Genomic DNA, 22793 nt, shown 5'->3' with positions numbered 1-22793 from the left:
AGGGCTCAAAAGAAACACCCGTAAGGTCGCCCAGGTTCAGCCAGTTAAAATTCAAGTTAAGATTCCCCTGTTACTCTCAAACCAAGGCCCCCTTTAAAGGTACTATACATTTAAAGCAGTGTCATAGCACTTTAAACAATCATGGCTTCCCTTAAAGAACCCTGGGAATTGTAGTTTGTTAAGGGACGCGGGTGGCGCTGTGGGTTAAACCACAGAGCCTAGGACTTGCTGATCAGAAGGTGGGTGGTTCGAATCCCCGCGACGGGGTGAGCTCCCGTTGCTCGGTCCCTGCTCCTGCCAACCTAGCAGTTCAAAAGCACGTCAAAGTGCAAGTAGATAAATAGGTACCGCTCTGGCGGGAAGGTAAACGGCATTTCCGTGTGCTGCTCTGGTTTGCCAGAAGTGGCTTAGTCATGCTGGCCACATGACCCAGAAGCTGTACGCCGGCTCCCTTGGCCAATAAAGCGAGATGACCGCCGCAACCCCAGAGTCGGCCACGACTGGACCTAATGGTCAGGGGTCCCTTTACCTTTACCTTTAAAGGCATTGAGAGTAGTTAAGAGACCGCATTTCTGACTGTAAGAGCTGTTCGACTGTGGAAAAGACTTGCTCAGAAGTAGAAGGGTTTTTAAGCAGAGGTTGGACGGCCATCTACCATGGATGCTGTAGCAGAGATTCCTGCATTGCGGGTAAATTGTACTAGATGACTCTAGGGGTACCTTTCAACTCTACAATTCTGTGATAATTCTTCACACAGTTACAGTTTTCCAGAGTTCCCTGAGAAGAGGGGCTTGACTGGTAAACCGCTCAGAGAAAAGTAGGGGAGGGGAATCTCTTCCAGTTCTTTAGAGATAAAATGCAAACTATCAAAACCAACATTTAGAGACCTCCACGTTCTCCACAGGTTTAAAACATCTGAGTCAAAAAAGCACCTCTAAAAATGGCCGTGAACCACAAACCCTGTTGACCTATTCCTGCAGAGCCTTACGGAACCTCTCCCTGTTATTTTACCAATTCACTCGCAAAACACCTATCTATCCATCCCTCCATCTCCTCACATTCCTCCCACTTAACCTTTGTTTCATTCATTCTCTTGACAGAGCAATCTAATACACCTCTGCAGTCCTTCTGCTTTTGTTAACTCTACAGAGCCTGGCTTTCTACATTGTCAGCTCTGCTCCTATATTACCCCTTCCTAAATGGTTGTGGCTGAGTTCTAATAGTTAATTGTCAGAACTTCCCCGTGGCAATTTTTATTAACCACAGTTGATTCAATATGGAGTTAGGCCATTACGTTCAAATCTCAGGCTTTCCCAGCTCTCGTCTCAAGATTTCCACTTTACGACCCACCAAACTCCTACTTCATTCAATCTGAATTAATCTTCGTTTAATGGGTGTTCCATTTAATCTCAGGCTCTCCTGGCATGAGGAAGTGGCTTGAAAATAGGATATCCTCAAGTTCCTTTTTATTTTTTTAATAATTTTTATTAAATTTTCTGTTTTACAATTTAGAATATTCATTTAAACAACCTTAAAATATCAGTGACTTCCCTCCTTCTCTTTCCATGGTTCATTTTGCATAACATAAATCCCTGCATATTTTATATAAACTAAACCACTCAGTACTCCATTATTGCATCCATCAAAACTAACTTAAACTTTTGAATTTATCTTAGTGCTGCCAACGTTTTCACTCAAGTCCCTAACCACTCAAGGATTCGGTCGTACCTTGGATTCTGAACACCCTGGAACTCGGACGTTTTGGCTCCCGAATGCCACAAGCCCGGAAGTGATTGTTCCGGTTTGCAAACGCTCTTTTGGAACCCAAACATCTGACAGGACCTTCCTGCAGCCAATCAGAAGCCACGATTTGGTTTTCAAACATTTTGGAAGTCGAACAGATGCCTGGAACGTATTCTGTTTAACTTCCAAGGTACGATTGTATTTATATATCACACTGAACACCCCACTTCTTGCACACACAACTTTAGGGGGCAGCAGGTCTAACTTTCTGCAGCAATCGTACCAACATCTCTCGCTTTAGGGGAACTTTCAGATCCAAAGAAAATATATCCACCCATGTAAAATAGCAATTTGCTGTTCAAAAGATTTCCCTCAGCCCCCTCCAAAATGAACTTACATAAATTTTGTTTTGTTGATATCGCTGGAATAGATTGTGCATGATGGCCCCTTCATGGAGGTCTATCAGTGCTGCCATGTCTTCCAGACCTTCTGAGCTTGTAGGCTGCATAGCTGTGACTTTTTGGCGTGTGATTGACCTCTGTTTATACGTGTATACCTGAAAAAGAGGAAAAGCGGTTCTTGAAAAACAGATTCTACTTTTATGTTCTCCATTTCTGTCCACACACACAAAAAAATGCATCTTTTTTCAAAATGCAACAAGAACACTCTTGCAACCACAAGCCGGGCAGAAGAACGTTAACATATAATAATCCATACCTACTATTAACTGAATAACTTTGCAAAAGAGAAGCATGTTGCCTACACCAGGCAAAACCACCAACGTACATAACACATTTCTGAATCTTGGGAGAGCTGTTTAGAATAACGCAAACCAGAAGAACATTGATGTTCTAACAGATCTAACATTATGCCTAGGGGTGCTGCTTCAATTGAACACCAGTTATCACAGGTTAGCCTCAGGTAGGTCAACAGGAATTTCAACCCTGGTATTTATTATTATTACAGTGGTACCTCAGGTTAAGAACTTAATTCGTTCTGGAGGTCCGTTCTTAACCTGAAACCGTTCTTAACCTGAGGTACCACTTTAGCTAATGGGGCCTTCTGCTGCCGCCGCACTGTCACTGCACGATTTCTGTTCTCATCCTGAAGCAAAGTTCTTAACCTGAGGTACTATTTCTGGGTTAGCGGAGTCTGTAACCTGAAGCGCCTGTAACCCGAGGTACCACTGTATTATTATTTTTACACATATAACTACACTATATATACTATAAGTACATATATTATAACATACCCCTGGAATTTCACCCTGAGTGACATCAGGAATAGCTCTTGGGCAACAGGACTTGGCAATGGCTTTTTGCCTTGAGTGACAAAATGCAGACGCTCCAAGTGTCCCTTATTTTCCAGGGACAGTCCCAGATTTACAGAATCCGTCCCGGTTTCTGGTTTGATCCCAGAATGTCCTGCTTTCCCTTAGTACATCCCTATTTTCATCGGAGAAATGTTGGAGGGTATGGAGTTATGCAAACCCCAAGGTAAGGAAATAAGATAGGATACAACCTTTAGAAGACATTTGTAGGCAGCTCTGTATAGAGAAGTTGTTTAATGTTTTGCTATGTTTTTATATATGTTGGAAGCCGCCCAGAGTGGCTTGGGCAACCCAGTGAGTTGGGCAAGGTATAAATAATAATCTGTTATTCATATTAGTATTATTGAATGGGACGTCTCTATTTTCATCAGAGAAATGTTGGACGGTACAAAAATTTCCCAAGCCATCCCTGCCTCTCACTAAAAGTAACTGTCTAATTCTTAAAAGCAAACACTGGACTTTTAGGAAAATATTACCTATATGACCAAAGGAATGCAAAGACTAACATGTTGGACCAGAATATAATAAATAATCCCCTCTTCTCCAGTTCTTATGCCACAGAGCTGTTCACACGCAGGACTTAAATACTGATCGCCTATTGTTACTCAGCTCCATCTGCTAGTTAAGTGTGTTCACCATCTGAACATAGAAGCTTCATTGCTGGCTATCAAGGCCCATACTTCTAGAGGGTCTGCTCTCTATGTATAAAATAAATAAATACACAGAAGAGCCATTTATGCCTGCAGTCAGCCTAACATCTTGAGATGCTACGTCCCTTCGGCTAATGATATGTTAGGTAAAGAAGTGTTTCTTTGGCTTAAACGTCTGCTGCTTTTATACAATTATTCTGCTTGACTGTGGCCCACATTATTATTTGGCAGACTCTGGTGACATTCAAACAACATAAAAGAGAACATATACACTTCATGGAGCCGTTGCAAATAATTTCCAGTGACCTTAAAGTCATTTCCTTAATTAGCTTTTAAAATGGCTATTCCTGTGTATATTTTTAAAATGCACGTATTTATATATGAGTTGCTGTTTTTCAGTACAGAGCCAGCACAACTTGGCATGCTTTTCCGCTGGAAACAAAATTCCCCTTAACGTTTTAGAAATCCAAACACTGGTAACTAAGGAGGTTTTAATAACATGAAACTTCTTTTTTTAAAAAAAGAACTATATAAACCTTTCCAACATATTTATAAAGCTTTCCTCTGATTTAAGGATTGTGATAACTGGCAAATCAGACTATTTGTGAACATTTAAGAACTGCCAACACAGGTTACTGAGCCCACATTCTTCCAAAATAATAGCTCAGTTAGTAGAGCGTAAGTCTTAATCTCAGTCGTGAGTTTGAGCCCCACATTGAGCAAAAGATTGCTGCATTGCAGCCAGTTGGACTCAATGACTCTCGTGCTCCCTTCCAACTCTACAATCTATGCTTCTATGATTAAGATAAAAAATTAAAAAACAAGACTATGATTTGGGGGAGGGTGTGGTGGGGAGACATAGGCTTACATCTTATCCCCTGAAATGGATCTGGTATGTTGTTTAATGGTGAAACGATTCAGAAACTCTTTTATCACATTTGAAATCAGGAATGCAAGGATGGTTTGTCGAAAGCCATGCGGTCTTTGCATGGAGCAACCAGCTCAGACGCCTTTACATGTGTCAATAGTTCAGTGTACAGTCGTACCTCGGTCTAAGAACAAATGATTCGGGCAACGCATTCCACAAAACCGGAAGTAGGTGTTCTGGCTAGCGAACTTTGCACCGGAAGACAAATGGAAGCTGACTGGTGGAAGGGCACCGGCAGCAGGAAGCCTCATTGGGGAAAGCGTGCCTCAGTTTAAGAACGTTTTCGGTGTAAGAACGAGCTTCTGGAACGAATTAAGTTCGTAAACAGAGGTCCCACTGTATATCATTTCCCAGAAAGCCTTTACCACTGTACATGTCCACCACATATGGTAAAAAGTACCCTCCTTCTCTTTACATTTCCAACACAATTTTGAACTTGTTTTGTACATTTTAGCAATTTTACTCGGTGTTAGGTACTGACGTTACTAAAGAAAATGCTTAAAAACACAGTTGTAAAAAAAACCAGAAGCCTTTATATTAGGTATAATAGGTGAAGCGTTACCAAGAGAAGATAAAAGGCTTTTTATGTATGCAACGACAGCAGCGAGAATGCTACTAGCCCAGAGATGGAAGGAAGGAGAAGTACCAGCAAAAGAAGAATGGCAGATGAAACTGAGTATGCGGAGTTGGCGAAAATGACGGGGAAGATCCAAAACCAGGAAGATCACGCATTTACTAAGGTAAAGGGACCCCTCATCTCGTTCTATAGGCCAAGGGAGCCAGCGTTTGTCCGCAGACAGCTTCTGGGTCATGTGGCCAGCAGGACTGAGTTGTTTCTGGGCAAACCAGAGCAGCATATGGAAATGCCATTTACCTTCCTGCCAGAGCGGTACCTATTTACTTGACATGCTTTTGAACTGCTAGGTTGCAAGCAGTATTTACTAAAGATTGGAGTAAATTTGTAATTTATTTAAAAGACCACTGTAATCAGATAAAATCTTTGGCAGGCGTGTAATGACACTTCCAATGTGGAATTATTTATGGTAATTGGGTGGCGCTGTGGGTTAAACCACTGAGCCTAGGGCCTGCCGATCAGAAGGTTGGCAGTTCGAATCCCCGTTGCTCGGTCCCTGCTCCTGCCAACCTAGCAGTTCGAAAGCACGTCAGAAGTGCAAGTAGATAAATAGGTACCGCTCTGGCAGGAAGGTAAACTGCATTTCCGTGCGCTGCTCTGGTTCGCACGGAAGCGGCTTAGTCATGCTGGCCACATGACCCGGAAGCTGTACGCCGGCTCCCCCGGCCAATAAAGCAAGATGAGCACTGCAACCCCAGAGTTGGCCATGACTGGACCTAATGGTCAGGGGTCCCTTTACCAGATGGATAAGGGTAAAAGATGCAGCAAATTTAAACTTAAACATGGAACCCATGGAGGAGGGAAGGAGGTCTGAAGGTTCAAAAGAACCTTGTATTTTAATGTTTGAAGTGATTTTGTTTTATATATAAAATTATCAAAAATCAATGGGGGGAAAAATACATGTGTCAATAGAGCAGGATTGGGGAAGCAATGTTGGACTCTCATCTCCCAGCCAGCATAGACAATAAGTCAGGACGATGAGAGCCGTCCAACAATATTGGGAGGTCCAGGCGATCCCTATTCCTGCAGCTGTCTATTGTACTGACATTGCAACTTGCAACTGACCATTGCAAAGGGAGGAATGCAGATCCATGGACCTGGTTTTTCCAAGAGTCAGCATATCTGGCTGCAGTTTATATAGCTTAGTCTCGCTGGCTCTTAGCAGGGCTGCTGGAAGACTGTGTCCCGGGGGGAGAGAATAAGAAGCTTTCACTGCCTTCCTCCAAAGGCTGCTGACATTCCTTCTGCCTGAGCTGAAAGCTTGCCTGCCTTTGGAGATCTGGGGTGGGCCCCCTTTCCCCCCACTGTGTTCACTTCCTCAGAAAGACAGCTGGTATTCAAAGCATCCATCCCCTGCTTCTTCTGATGCCAGACCACCTACAGTTCTCCTTGGGCAACATTCTCAGATTAGGGATGCCCCAGAAGAGGAGACCACGGGTATCTGGAAGCAGTTGCGTCCCTCAGTTAGCTATGAGCACAGTAAGAAAACAACAGGGGCATATTTACTAATGGGTGCATCAATAATTTCCCTGCATCCACTTGTTAAAAGCTGCAGCAGCAGCTGCTGGGATCGGCAGGTCAGGTCAGGTCGATCTGGGCCACCTGAAATTCCGGTGTTTTTCCAGAAAAGGTATGTGGATCTGCGAAAAGTTAATCTGATTTCTTTTTCCATGGAAGAGCTCCAACCTCATGCTATTTTAGTGGCACGCAGGTTGTGCTGCTTGCAAAAGCAGACTTGTTCACCTGAGCCACTTCCAGTGGAAGTCTGCCACAAGAAAATAAATACTACTACTACTACTAATAATAATAATACTGTAATAATAATAATTATTTATTTGTACCCTGCCCATCTGGCTGGGCTTCCACAGCCACTCTGGGCAGCTCCCAACAGAATATTAAAAACCTAGTAAAATATAAAACATTAAAAACTTCTCTAAATAGGACTGCCTTCAGATGTATTTTGGGACGTAGGTGGCGCTGTGGGTTAAACCACAGAGCCTAGGGGTTGCCGATCGGAAGTTCAGCGGTTCGAATCCCCGCGATGGAGTGAGCTCCCATTGTTCGATCCCTGCTCCTGCCAACCTGGCAGTTCAAAAGCACATCAAAGTGCAAGTAGATAAATAGGTACTGCTCCGACGGGAAGGTAAACGGTGTTTCCGTGCGCTGCTCTGATTCGCCAGAAGTGGCTTAGTCATGCTGGCCACATGACCTGGAAGCTGTACGCCAGCTCCCTCGGCCAATAAAGCGAGATGAGCGCCGCAACCCCAGAGTCAGTCACGACTGACCTTTAGCAGATCTCTTCTAAAAGTCAGATAGTTGTTTATTTCCTTGACATCTGATGAGAGGGTGTTCCACAGGGTGGGCGCCACTACTGAGAAGGCCCTCTGCCTGGTTCCCTGTAACCTCACTTCTCGCAGTGAGGGAACCAACAAAAGGCCCTCTGAGCTGGATCTCAGTGTCCGGGCTGAATGATGGGGGTGGAGACGCTCTTTCAGATATATCATCTGAACTCAAGTTTCCCTGGGATTCTTTTTTCTCTTGAATTCTCCTTTGGCTCCTACTTTAACTTCTCACATTAATGGCTATTTCCCCCTCCTTTTTCCTACCCCCCACCCAGCTTTTTCTAATTAGACACACAGTGGGTGGCAGGAATGAGGGCACACCAGTAAGAACAGCTGGACAAAACTTCTAGCAGAAGAGCTGGATGTAGCTGAATACAAAACTAAGCTGTTGCACCTGAAAATTCAGGCACCAAAAATCCCCTCCAATGAATTTGCAGAATTTGGGCTTCTTGCTTATATCTCAATCCTATAAGTGGATGATTCCCCTGGCTGCCAATAGTAGGCAAGTATTCTTAAAGGTGATGAACAAAACACCCTCTCACTCCTCCTACTGATTTTTTCTTTTAAAAAATGAACCTAGTGGATAGCAGAAGATGTTCCTAAATTCTTCATTATCTCAGTGCAATTCCACATCGGCCCCTTTGAAAAAAGTGGCTCTTCCTTATTCTTCTTGCTTGGATCTCTTTGGCAAAAGTGCAGCAATTCTGCTGCAGGAAGTTCTTTTCCACCATCGTAAATCATATGCAAGTGAGTGGCACAGGATTTGCAAAATACAGTTTTTTGGAGGGCAATGCCATTTTCACACCTTGGTTAAATTATTATTTTTTAACAACCTGCTTGGGAATGAAGGAAGGCCCTGACCTCTCTACGTCATTTGCCATTTAACGTCCCCGTCTTGCAAACGGCCGTTTTGCTCGTGGCATTACATAAAGGGGAAAACCCTGTGCGGTCGCTGGGTCCTGCGAGGGACAAAAGATTCTCTGTATGCGAAAAGATGTGTGATTAAAGTCATTAAATCATGGCCCCAGAATGCTACTGGATTATGCCAGCTGAGTCAAATGGGAGTCCAAAGAGCTGAAGCCACATGGCATAGATTCCCCCTCCTGATTTAATTTCCACAACAACCCTGTGAAGTAGGTCAGTGACTCAAGGTCACCCAGTAAGCTTCATGGCCTAGTGGGGATTTGAACCCTCATCTCCCAGGTAGGACGCGGGTGGCGCTGTGGGTTAAACCACAGAGCCTAGCACTTGCCAATCAGAAGGTTGGCGGTGCGAATCCCCGTGACGGGGTGAGCTCCTGTTGCTCAGTCCCTGCTCCTGCCAACCTAGCAGTTCAAAAGCACGTCAAAGCGCAAGTAGATAAATAAGTACCGCTCTGGCGGGAAGGTAAATGGCATTTCCGTGCGCTGCTCTGGTTCGCCAGAAGCGGCTTGGTCATGGTGGCCACATGACCCGGAAGCTGTACGCCGGCTCCCTCAGCCAATAAAGCGAGATGAGCGCCACAACCCCAGAGTGGACCACAACTGGACCTAATGGTCAGGGGTTCCTTTACCTTTACCTTATATATGGTTTATTCACATGTATGCAACCTGAGTGTAGGTGAAGGAAGTTGCAGCTGTTACAGAATTGTCCTCTCAAGAGTGTTTGTCCCTGCTTCTCTCATGGCTTCAGCCAGCTTGAGTCTAGAGTAGCCAACCAGGTTCTCCATTCTCTTGGTTGCTGCCTCTTCAGCCAGCAGCTAAGATGGTTCGGGGCTTCCTCCTCCTGCTCCTCCTCCTCCTCCTCCGCATGCTCTGCAAAACAGAGCCCTACCTTTCCGTGCGCTGCTCTGGTTCGCCAGAAGCGGCTTAGTCATGCTGGCCACATGACCCGGAAGCTGTACGCCAACTCCCTCTGCCAATAAAGCAAGAGGAGCACCACAACCCCAGAGTTGTCCACGACTGGACCTAATGGTCAGGGGTCCCTTTACCTTTACCTCCCAGTCCTAGTCCGACACTGCAACCACTAGACCACATTGGCACACCCTGACTTAGTTCCAGGAAGAGGTATGTCAAGGACCTGATTATGAAAGGCATTTGAAGGATACTCCACTTTAAAAAAGTAAACACTTTTCACATAGTTGCATGTTTTACTTCTGCAGAAGCACAGATTATTATTTTTTCAAAAGGCTTTTCCATGACAGAACGAAGAAACATCATCGCACTGTTGCCAGGTAGGTGTGTTTTCCCCAAAGCAATGTGCAAAAATTAATTCGCAAGCCAAACATTTTTTGTTTGCAGTCTGCCTGGGTAAGAGGACTTAATCACCTTTCTTCTTAAGAAGGCGGCCAAGAATGCCAAAAAAGCATCGTGTTGTGACTACACACAACGGGCTAAATCAATATTCTTTTGAAATTCTGATAGTTAAGGCGGCCAATGGGCTGGATTCAGCTAATAAATCCCATTAGCAAAAGCCCATACAAGGACTTCTGCTGGTGCAGCAGGGTAGTAAAGGCAAAAGACCCCTGAGACTTCCTCCCTTGGTGGTTCCCCAACTGGTTCCTTGTGTCCAAGTCCATGACATCTAGGTAAAGGTAGAGAACCCCTGGACAGTTAAGTCCAGTCAAAGGCGACTATGGAGTTGCGGCGCTCATCTCGCTTTCAGGCCGAGGGAGCCGGCGTTTGTCCACAGACAGCTTTCCGGGTCATGTGCCCAGCATGACTAAACCGTTTCTGGTGCAAAAGGACACCGTGACAGAAACCAGAGCGTAGGGAAATGCTGTTTACCTTCCTGCCACAGTGGTACCTATTTATCTACTTGCACTGGTGTGCTTTCAAACTGCTAGGTTGGCAGGAGCTGGGACAGGAATGGGAGCTCACCCCGTCGCGGGGATTCAAACCGCCGACCTTCTGATCGGCAAGCCCAAGAGGCTCTGTGGTTTAGACCACAGCGCCACCCACGTCCCTTAAGCATACTACAGGCATTAAGGACACACAAAGGAGTCCACTCTCTGTGCTTCTGCGTGAGTCGCTCCCTGGAATGAGGCAAGCCTAGAGTGACTCATGCAGAAATAAGGCTTCTACGTTTTCACTCACCACACCTTGATGAAGCACAGTGGCCGGCCTCCTCTGAAGGCAGGTGATTCTGCTGCATCTCGACATTAGGAATGACCGGATGAAGCATCCAATCATATCTGACACAAAGATGCAGCAGAATTTCGGGTCACCTGGAGAGACTGGCCAGGAAGAGCATTAAGTCATGCCAGAGAGACGGTGGGTTCATGAGACCATTTTATTACTTCATTAATTTCTCACAGCCTCTCACTGCAACTCAGTTTGGCAGGTAAATGAATCCCAATCAATCCAAGAGGGTTGCAAGCAGCTGAGGGTTTTTCTACGCTTAAATCCTCTCCTTCAGTCTATCCAACTCGATCCTTGCTACGCTGCTATGCAATTTTTATCAACTAATACGGGTGATGTCTATGATGGTGGAGCCTTCATTCAACATACCGCGTAATAATTCAGCAGGGATAAAGCTCTCAGTAAATGGGGCTTTCCCCCATTTTTTTTTAAAGGGCAGATGGTCAAGACCAGATTAAAGTCTGAAGACTACGGAACTACATCACAGGCTTTAACTCTTCAAATTAAAAGACGATCATATTGAAAATAATAAAACTGTGTATGTATTTTAAAAGAATTAATGCTGCACAGGGAGTTTTTGAAATCTCATTTGGTGGACATTTCGGGTAACAGCCTTTGGGGAATGCTGAACGTAACAAAACAAAAAAAAAAAGAATGTGTGACTCGCTTGATTGTGGTGGTCTAGAACTGAACCCACAATATCTCCAAGGTTAGGGTACTCCCTCTAAGCCCCGTTTTCTATTGCATCTAAGAGTACACTGTGTATTTTGTTCCTTCAAACAGCGCATCATTTACAGCAGAATTAGGAAAAGCTTTCATTTCAACAGCTGCCAGTTAAGGAAACGATCATGTTGTTCGGTGAATCTCAGCATTGTTCAATGAACAACAATGCATGAGAGTCCTTAAATCTGGAGGCTGCCACGACAGCTGCTAAAATGGCCTTGCTGGTTGCTCCATGCGGATTGCGCAGCAGAGAAAAGGAAAGAGGGAAGAGGAGGAGGAGTTTGGATTTGATATTCCGCTTTATCACTACCCGAAGGAGTCTCAAAGCGGCTCACATTCTCCTTTCCCTTCCTCCTCCACAACAAACACTCTGTGAGGTGAGTGGGGCTGAGAGACTTCAGAGAAGTGTGACTAGCCCAAGGTCACCCAGCAGCTGCATGTGGAGGAGCGGAGACGCGAACCCGGTTCCCCAGATTACGAGACTACCGCTCTTAACCACTACACCACACTGGTTCTCAGTGTGAAACGAAGTTGTCTTCAATTCGAGCACTCTACTGCAAAGTTAGCAGGAGATCATTACAACACAATGCTCGCCAAGCCTACTGACGATTTGGCTCTGCGGCCCATGTGGAATAGACTGCATAATTGCTCATGCATGGATTATGCGAGATTATCCGCACAAAGTCTCACGCTTAAAGAGCTTTTAACACACCAAATCAACGCCACAAGCCTTCATCGGAAGAAGCAAAGATTACCAGTGTCGAAGCGATGATTCTCCAACATCAGCTTCGTTTGAGTGGTCATGTTGTGTGGATGCCTGATTATCGTCTTCCAAAGCAACTACTCTATTCTGAACATAAAAATGGAAAGTGTAATGCTGGTGGTCAACAAAAGAGGTTTAAAGACTCTCTCAAGGCAAATCTAAGAAAATGTAGTATACACACCGACAACTGGGAAACACTGGCCTATGAGCGCTCCAATTGGAGAACAGCCTTTACCAAAGGTGTCATGGGCTTTGAAGACGCTCAAACTCAGGATGAAAGGAAGACATGTGCCAAGAGGAAGGCACACTTGGCAAACCCTCACCGTGATCAACTCCCGTCCAGAAACCTATGTTCCCACTGTGGAAGGACGTGTGGATCCAGAATTGGCCTCCACTGTCACTTATAGACTCACTGTTATGACCATGTTCATGGAAGACAATCTTACTTGGCAACGTGTGATCACCAAAGAAGAAGAAGAAGTATGCAAGCATCGCACATACAGGGAGATGCAATGTGGAGATGCAGCTAGCTGCCCTCAGGTGCATGTATCAGGTGCTCATCTAAACAGCTGCATTGGCTCCTAGGTAAAGGGACCCCTGACCATTAGGTCCAGTCGTGACTGATTCTGGGGTTGCGGTGCCCATCTCGCTCTATAGGCCGAGGAAGCCGGCGTAAAGCTTGTGGCCAGCATGACTAAGCTGCTTCTGGCAAACCAAAGCAGTGCACGGAAACGCCATTTACCTTCCCGCCGGAACGGTACCTATTTATCTACTTGCACTTTGACGTGCTTTCAAACTGCTAGGTTGGCAGGAGCAGGGACCGAGCAACGGGAGCTCACCCTGTGGCGGGGATTCGAACCGCCGACCTTCTGATCGGCAAGTCCTAGGCTCTGTGGTTTAACCCACAGCGCCACCCGCGTCCCTGTATTGGCTCCTACCTAACACCATATTCCAGGAAAGTCTAGGCTCCCTTCAACCCAGCACATAAAAAATTAGGTCAATGCTATGGTTGGCAATCCTCACTGCAGTTAAAGAACTGGTTACTCCCTCAGTCTAAACCTTGAGGCTGGCTCAAAACCAACGTTAACGTTGCTTGGCATAGTGGGTTTCTTCTTTGGCGTGAGAGCTTTAGAATACAAGGCTTTTGTCACACATGTGTCTATTTGGAGCGTTATGGAAGGCTGGTTATCTAGATTTCCCAACCTTGAGACCCCAAGAGAAACGAGAGGGAGAGCACATGTGAGCCCTCAGGGCACTCCATTTCTCTTAACTACATTTAAGAGGTTGGGAAACATTGTCTGCTTTGTCTTCCTTATGCAATGAAGAATGCCTGCACGAACAGGCACTACATTTATAAATTTCATCAGGACAGAAACGTAGGCTGGTATTCAATGCAGCGCTGTATAAGCATCCCGTCAGAATAAGGACTCCTGCTTGCACAATGGGACTTTCCCCACCTTTCCTCTGTGTGTGTGTTCTGGGAGTTCCCCCAACCCCTGGGGGCCAATTTGGGGAGGGTGCGGACACGTGCAGGGAGAGGATGAGGCAACCCCCTCTTGGAAATGGAAGTCCTTGCGATGATGGGGCACAGATAGCACAGCCTGGATAGTTTGGTTGGTCATGCTGAGAACACCAAGGTTGCAGGTTCAATCCTTGTATAGGACAGCTGCATATTCCCTGCACTGCAGGGGCTGGACTAGATGGTCCACAGGTCCCTTCTAATTCTAGGTTTCTATGATTATATGATCAGGGTTAGCTGCAAATTACCAAGGTCTGAAAGCATGTGGGCCACTGGGAACCAACATGGCATCCACTAGAACAGCCTTTCTCAACCTGTGGGTCCCCAGATGTTGTGGAACCACAACTTCCATCACCCCTAGCTAGAAAGGCCATAGATCAGGGATGATGGGAGTTGTAGTCCAACAACATCTGGTGACCGACAGGTTGAGAACCACTGCTCTAGATCTTGTTGACTTCAGCTCCTATCACCTTAGTCAATTTTCAGACCTATAGTCCAAAAACATTGGAAGGGCACCATGTTAGTTGTGCTCATGCTTCTAGACCTTTGTAACTTGACTGTGGCGAGTAATACTTTCCTCCAGGTGACCAGGTACACTCCCATGGGCAATGTTAATTTATTATTATTATTATTATTATTTATTTATTACTTATACCCCGCCCATCTGGCCAGGCATCCCGAGCCAATCTGGGCGGCTCCCAACAGAATATTAAAAACACAATCAAACATAAAAAACTTCTCTAAACAGGGCTGCCTTCAGCTGGGAGTGTCTGTGGAAGAAATAAGACAGGAATTAGAGGCAGAAAGTGAAGCAGGGGGGGAGGGAGGTCAAGAGGAAGATGGGTCAGGCTGGTGAAGAGTCGCAAGTATCTCCCCTCCCAGAACCAGAAGAGGCATGAAAAGAGTGAAGGAGAGATTTGATACACTCAGACACAGTCTACGATTGCTTGGGAAAAGCCCTGGAGATGAGGGGACATAGGCAGCTGTGGGGAGGTGGGGACCTCCAGTCTGAGTGTGGTGTAGTGGTTAAGAGCGATGGACTCGTAATCTGGGGAACCGGGTTCGAGTCTCCGCTCCTCCACATGCAGCTGCTGGGTGACCTTGGGCCAGTCACACTTCTCTGAAGTCTCTCAGCCCCACTCACCTCACAGAGTGTTTGTTGTGGGGGAGGAAGGGAAAGGAGATTGTTAGCCGCTTTGAGACTCCTTCAGGTAGTGATAAAGCGGGATATCAAATTCAAACTCTTCTTCTTCTCAGCAACTGCTTCAAGGGGGCAAAACCTACCATAGATGAGTTGCTATGCTCATTAGGCCTGACACTATGCGAAGTTTGTGCAGATTTTTTTTTTTTTTTGCTATTAAAAGAGTTAAAGTCAACTTGCACAGTGTGATTTACTGCCGCTTCGCTCTTGTAAACTATTCACATGGTCTCTATAGCATTCTCGTTCTTTTTATACAGCCTTTTTGAGAGACTGGTGGTTTTAAGGCTGGGAGTCCAAAAAAACAACAACCCCTTTCTAACTCCCCACCAGGTGTGGTGCCACCTACTCTAAGTTCTGGAGTCTCTCTCCAAGCACTTCAGAGAAATTCCTAGAGACCAGGATACCAACAATTTCTTTTCATTAGCTACCATCAAAACATTAAGTGCCATCCTGGGCTACCAGCCAGTAACTGTTCTTACAAGGAAATGGTCTGGCCATCGATATCACACATTCCATTCGAAAGGTTCCCAGATTGAATCACAGGTTAGGATGTTCAGTTTTAGGGGCTTGATGAGCACTGCCAGTCAGAAAAGGCAAGACTCTGACCCCATATAAGTCCGCTGCTTAGATTCAGACAAAGCAAATTAGCATGAAATAAAGTGGTACCTCAGGTTAAGTACTTAATTTGTTCCAGAGGTCCGTACTTAACCTGAAACTGTTCTTAACCTGAAGCACCACTTAAGCTAATGGGGCCTCCTGCTGCCGCTGCGCCGCCAGAGCACGATTTCTGTTCTCATCCTGAAGCAAAGTTCTTAACCTGAAGCACTCTTTCTGGGTTAGCGAAGTCTGTAACCTGAAGCGTATGTAACCTGAGGTACCACTGTACAGCGCCGTTCAACTCACTGCTCCCATTTGTACACCCGGGTTCTCAATACGCCCCTAAAATATGTGAGATTAGCCACAATATAGAAAGCTCAGCAGAAAAGAAAAGTCCGCCATGGAATAACTTTTGATGCCGAAGGCCAGCAAAAGCATCTCAGGGAAAGCTCTAGAGATCACGAGGAATGCAGTCAAAAAAGGAGCTGTAAATAAAAGAAGGTTTTATCAGTTCAAAAATGGAGGGGGAGGGAAAATCTGGCATAAAGAGCAAAGGTAAATCCCTCTGGTTCAAAAAAATATATAGATGCATATAAGCCATTTGTGAGCTCTTTATCCCCACAAATCTGTGGAATCTGAAACCCTTAAAAGCCCCCTGTCTGCATTCCTTGAAATAATAAGGGTTAAACTTAAGTTCAACAGGAAATATGGTTAGATTATCCAAGCATGTTACTGAGAACACTTTAAAGCTACAAGAAACTGATTAAAATCAGTCCTTCCCTTCTGATTGGCCAGCCCAGGAGCAAAGGTTGTGAGATGCTCACCATGACACCCTTTAAAATAGCATCCCTCTTGATCTGCCCTCTCATATTGCTTTTTCAATTACCCCAAAGCAATTGCGGTTTTACAACAAAAAATGAGCCATAGGTTTCCTTGAAGATCGTGCCCAAATATTTTATATCAGTCCAGAGAGGATACCCCTTGCTGAATGTTCATGGCCAAGGAATCTTGCAACTGAAATTGAAGGAGGAAAAGCAAAAAGGAAACGCGAAATCTAGGCATTCACCCTCCCAATATTACCTGTATGCCGTCATAGGCCCATTGGCCCATAAGCAATCTGGCTGAGGGTATGCCTTCCAAGTCACATATCACATCCAAAAACCCTTTACTGCAATGAATGGAGTTCTGCTTCATTTATTCGTTTGAAAACCCAACTCTTGGCCTGATACTCTGCAGTTGAGAAGGGAAACATCATTTAATGGCAGCGTAACCCTATTGCCCTGACCACCCGGTGCCAACAGACTTATGCTAGGGTTTCCAATATGGCATCTACAGACACTACAATGCAAGGACCAGAAGTTGGCACCAAATGACCCCACAGCTTGGTGCTACATTTGAATGGGTACCAAAACAAGTTCCATTAGATCTTGATTCTCAGCACCAGTTTGCCTTCCTTGCACCTTCCAGCAAACCAGCAGGGAGGTTCTAAACAGCTCACCGTTTCCATTAAAGGGTCAGGTATAGATGTACGTGTATATATTAAAATAATTTTTGAACCGCCCACAGGGCAGCAGATGCTGCAGACAAAACCAGAGAAAGATGTTATGAGAGATTCTGAGTACATCGCCAAACTCGGTGTTTGGTTTACCTTGAGAAATCCTCTTTAGATCCCAGCTGTGACTGCAGGATGCAACAACTGGAAAGGATTAATCGTGCATCATTTACTTATTTCAGGATACCAGGTCAGGGTGTTATTAAAAGATTGGAAGCATTGGTTTTATCCTGATTCTAGTTTTCTCAATTTCCCAATCTTTCTACAGTAATGTGCCTCCCCCAACCCACCCAGCCAGTTTCATGTATAAATGGAGCCCTCAATTTTCCATAAATATACCACAACATTTTACAGTGTTACCTTGGTTCTCAAACGCCTTGGGTCCCAAACGCCAAAAACCCGGAAGTGTTCCGGTTTTCGAACATTTTCCAGAAGCCGAACGTCCGATGCGGCTGGCGGCTATTGTTTCTGGGGTGCCTGCACCAATCAAAGTTTTTGGAAGTCATACGGACTTATGGAATGGATTAAGTTTGGTGCTTTTGTTTTTGCTATTTATTTTGCATTTTTGTTTTTGAGGCTTTTTCGGCTAATTTGTTTTTATGACTGTGAACTCAGTTCACAGATTGATTGATTGATTGATTGATTGATTGACTGATTGACTGATTTTGATTGTGTGACTGTGAAAATGGATAAAAGCCCCCCATCCAAACAATGACTATCATCAGTGCAGGTAAGATTTTTTTTAAAAAAAAAATTATCATCTACAATACTGTCTTGTTTATTTTATAATACAGTACATTGGTTAATGCTTTCATTTTAAGCATCAATGGTCTCATTAGACAGCAAAATTCATGTTAAATTGCTGTTTTAGGAGTAAGTCTGGAACCGATTAATCCGTTTTGCATTACTTTCTATGGGAAAGCGCGCCTTGGTTTTGGAACGCTTTGGTTTTTGAATGGACCTCCGGAACGGATTAAGTTTGAGAACCAAGGTGAGACTGTAATGTAAGATTGCACTGTAGGCTTATCTGTCTCTAGGGCTGCAACGAGATCATATGGTACCTATGTGGCTTCTTGTAAAGTCTATTTCCAGTCCATGTTTCACAAATCCAGTAATCTATCCTGCTTCTGCCAACACCCATATTTTCTTTTGCATTCTTACATTCTACTTCCTTTACGGTACTCTTTAATTATGCTTTCCAGAAGAGACAGGCAAGCAAAACAAATACAGTGGTACCTCGGGTTACAAACACCTCGGGTTAAGAACTTTACCTCAGGATGAGAACAGAAATTGAGCAGTGGCAGCGGGAGGCCCCATTAGCTAAAGTGGTACCTCAGGTTAAGAACGGTTTCAGCTTAAGAACGGACCTCCGGAATGAATTAAGTTTGTAACCAGAGGTACCACTGTCTATAAAAGGGTTCAGAACTACAGACACCAAATTTTCGTTAAGTACGCATGTCCCCATCTGCAAAAGCAACTCGGCTGGCAGTTACTTGAAATGCAAAACTAATATCCCTTAAGACATGTGTTGCTATTGTACAACTCTTAAGAAACCCTACCTACCATTTATTATTTTATAGTAGGCTGGTTTCCTTGTTGTGGTACCTGTTATTCTGGTCGCACTCCTTACAGCTCTCTTCAAATAATTGCCAGATCATGTATATTAAAGGCAAGCTGCTTGATTTACAAGCTAGTCATTTGGGTGCTTGGAATGGAATTAATTCATATCTGCATCTTTAATTTTGGACTGCAGGCTAGTCTAATAACAATCACTTATCTTCTAGGCAACATCTCACTACAGCAGAGGAGGAAATTGGGTTGCAGAATTGCTTTTGCTTCCTTATTGCCTAATTTTTCTGAGTCGGCATCTGAATAAAATAAAATACTGCAAGGACAGTGCCCAGACTTCCTATCCTGTAGCTGATTCATGCACAACACAAAAGGCAACACTTTAGCACATAGTAGTGAGTATGTAAATGTTTATCCCATCCTTGCTGCAAAACAAAGTAAGCAAATAAATAGATACCACTGTGGCGGGAAGGTACCGTATTGTTTGCTCTATAAGACTCACTTTTTCCCTCCTAAAAAGTAAGGGGAAATGTGTGTGTGTCTTATGGAGCAAATGCAGGCTGCGCAGCTATCCCAGAAGCCAGAACAGCAAGAGGGATTGCTGCTTTCACTGCGTAGTGATCCCTCTTGCTGTTCTGGCTTCTGAGATTCAGAATATTTTTTTTCTTGTTTTCCTCCTCTGAAAACTTGTGGTCTTGTGGTCTGGTGCGTCTTATAGAGCGACAAATACGGTACTTATTCTTCCAGCAGTTCAAGCCTCACTCGTTTAAGAATGTGCAAAATTGAAAAAAAAAAATTATATTGACCCAATCTCTTTATTTCAAGTGCTCTTGTGCACATTCAGAAACCCAAAATGGGATGGTGGCTGCTAATTCCAGGGCTCCAGATCCTGTTTCACAGCAAAAAGTGGGCTGTGCATTTTAATATCCATAGATATATTTAAAGATATGAACCAGCCAGGGGTGGTACATATTCATCCTCCAAATCCTGCAAACATTTGCACACATTCCCAGCTTGCACAAATAGTCAAATGCAGAAAAATCCAAGAAGACAGGTCACCTAAACTGAGGGGGGCGGCAAGTTTGATTTCCTTCTCCTGCAGACAGATTTATGTTGGAGTCCTTTAAGAAATTGAGACAAATGAAAAGTGAGCCATGAAGGCCTGTTAGGCCAAACCACACCTATTCAAGGAATGTTATTTCATTACCTTAATCAAAAGGCAGGCACAGGACTTGAGCAAAACCTCAAGGTTGATGCTATGAAGGCGGGAATCCTGAGCTTATATTTTGGAGGGTCTTTTTTTTAAATAATTTTTTTTATTTATACAACAAGAAAAAACAACAAACCACAAATACCAAATTACACACAAAGTACAAAAATAACCATAGACACATAATTTTCTTAGCAAACAATAAAACATCTATTGGTCTTAACACTAAAGACCCAAACTCCTGTTTATTCCATATTTCAAATTCCTATTACTTATTGCCAATACACACTTTTATCATAATTAAACTGATTCTCAATAAATCTAATTTCTTATATCTACCTTGCAACTATTACTGAAGTTCCTCGAATGCTGCAACAGAATTTAAACTACTATATTTATTTTTCAGATATTCTTTGAAAACCTCCCATTGTGAAACAAATTCTTGTTTTGATTTATTCTTCATTTTTTCTGATATTTTGGAGGGTCTTAAGTGGGCAGTGCCCCCCCCCAAAAAATAGCTCCCTTTCATATGAAAGAGCTCAGGAAAGGCTCGAGCTTCTTGCTTAAAAAAAATAAAATAAAATTATTTTAAACCAACTGTAACAAACACGTGCAAAATATTCCAGATTGGCTAAAACAAAACAATGATGTAGAGTCAGGCATAATGCACAGAGCGTCTCACAAACGAAAACATTCCGCTTTCTTTTCCTCAGCTACAGAAAAGTTCCGAAGTCATACTTGGATGTTTGTCCCACAGCTTTAGGTGGTGACCTCCTTTGCTCCACCTTTTTTTGTGTGCCAAAGTTGTTGAGCTATTTTTTGGCAAGATGACCATTTGGGGCTAGTTTTAAGGACAATCGGCAAAAACAACACTGCCGAACCGGAGCAGCGCACGGAAACACCGTTTACCTTCCCACCAGAGTGGTCCCTATTTATCTACTTGCACTTTGACGTGCTTTTGAACTGCTAGGTTGGCAGGAGCAGGGACCGAGCAACGGGAGCTCACCCCGTCACGGGCATTCGGACTGCTGACCTTCTGATCGGCAAGCCCTAGGCTCTGTGGTTTAACCCACAGCGCCACCCACATCTTAGATAAAGTTTGCAAGCCAGGCCACTAGCTCTGGTTTTGCGGAGTTTGTAAACTGAATTGTTCATAAACAGGGCTGTTCTGAAACCGAGGTACCACTTCTCCTTTATTTCACATACCACATCATATAGTAACCTCTGTGGGCTGAATACAACTTCAGAAATAAGGTGTGTGTGTGTGTGTGTGTGTGTGTGTGTGTGAGAGAGAGAGAGAGAGAGAGAGAGAGAGAGAGAGAGATGACTGCATATACACACATGCGCTCTCTCTCACACACACCCTTTTGCACACAGAAAACAGGAGAAAAGGTTATTTCCCCCGATATACTAATTTCTAATGTTAGATGGTCTCATCCACTCCAGACGAGAGCCAGCTGTGCTAACACTAGCTATGGAGGCTGTCTTCTGCATGGCAACTAGCAACTCTCTTCACATCTTTCGGCAGGGACCATATTGTCTTCCTTGCTTGAAAACCTTCCTCTGAAAAAAAAAATTAAGAACTTTCTTAGCAACTTCTCCCTGCCTGGCTGACTCACACTGCATCCTTTTTTATCTCACTGGCCTTGGAGGGATTTAAAATGTTTAGAGGATCAAATACGAAGTAAATATTGTTGCCTTTTTCCAGAGGTTAACTTGATTTGGGTGTGCGGCTCAAGAGAAAAAAAGTTACTCCCCTGGATCTTGCAGTCGGTAGTTGTCACAAAAATATAACAGACCACTGCAAAAGCGAGGAAAAAACATTGCTGAGGTCTACAAAATCCATGTTTTTGTAACGGTTTCCTGTATTTTGTTAGGCGCATCTCAGCTCCTCCAGAAAGAAATTAGTCCAAAAATAAAAAAGCCTGTGATCTTTTTTGAATGTACACTTTTTCCGACTCATCCCAAACGGCACCTTAAACCTACGTTATGGGCGCGACAATGGAATGTCAAGGCACGCTTTTTTATATAACAAGAATACAAAGCTGAGAATGAATGAACTGCAGTTAAAATATTGTGTTCATTTTTCACATGGTCCAGTCCTTCCCCTGCCCAACCCCCTAATATTCTTACGAGGTCTCTTCTCCAGTCTTCTGAGAAAAGGACCTCCTTTCCTTCCACTGCAGTTTTAATCTGAAATTTCAGGCGCAGTACTGCGCCCAGAGCTCAGAAACTGCTCGTGCTAATGAAATTCCCTGTCACAAAATGCACACAGAATTATGGGAGTTTTGAACACTGATTAGCATATATTTGACACTGATGACAGGTGGCCCTCTGTCCACTAACTTGTCACAAAACTAGTAAGGAGCTTTGTTTGAATACCAAGGCGTTTTGCAATTAGTAAGTTTTTGAGAGTCTGCCTGCATAAATCATTATTTCCCATCTGTGTACAAAACTGAATTAAAATGAAAAGAAGGTTAACTTTTGGATTCAAGCCTTTTTACAAAGTTTATATTTCACCAAAACACAAATCTTCAAAAGGTAGTTTTTGAAAGCCATTAAAATGAACTCAACCGGTAAGCTGGAAAAGCACTAATGGGCACCGAGTGGGAAACTGTGCGGATAAGTATGTCTCTTCCACACATGAATTTAATATACTTAATTCAATAATAAATAAAAATTACATTACGAACATTTCCTTAAACAAACACTTTGGGGATGGATAAAAGGACTCCTCTTCAACAGCAAGAAGAAATTTCATTGGAGTCGTTACAAATACAAATTCATCTCCTTCTGAAACCTCAAAGCAATTCTTTTAAGCAATTAAAAAGCAGTCTTCAGAACTCAAAGTGACTTTTGGAAAATTAATTAAGAGTTTTCTTGTGAAAAGATGACTTATTGAGCCAACATAAA

At 43.9% G+C, this 22793-nt stretch overlaps 1 protein-coding gene across 1 annotated transcript in view; it reads right to left on the bottom strand.

Annotated features, from left to right (window-relative positions):
- Positions 1-22793, bottom strand: part of MYO10 (myosin X) — a 197317-nt gene that overhangs the window by 110140 nt on the left and 64384 nt on the right. Inside the window, exon 3 of the mRNA XM_081919110.1 lies at positions 2141-2299. Within this exon, the coding sequence (XP_081775236.1) occupies positions 2141-2299 (159 nt within the window). The remainder of the gene's footprint in view (positions 1-2140; positions 2300-22793) is intronic.

This window comes from Podarcis melisellensis, assembly GCF_964234715.1.
Source record: "Podarcis melisellensis genome assembly, chromosome: 7".
NCBI classification, from domain to species: Eukaryota; Metazoa; Chordata; class Lepidosauria; order Squamata; family Lacertidae; genus Podarcis; species Podarcis melisellensis.
Note: the sequence above shows the minus strand (reverse complement) of the source record. Positions and strands in the feature narration are given on the sequence as shown.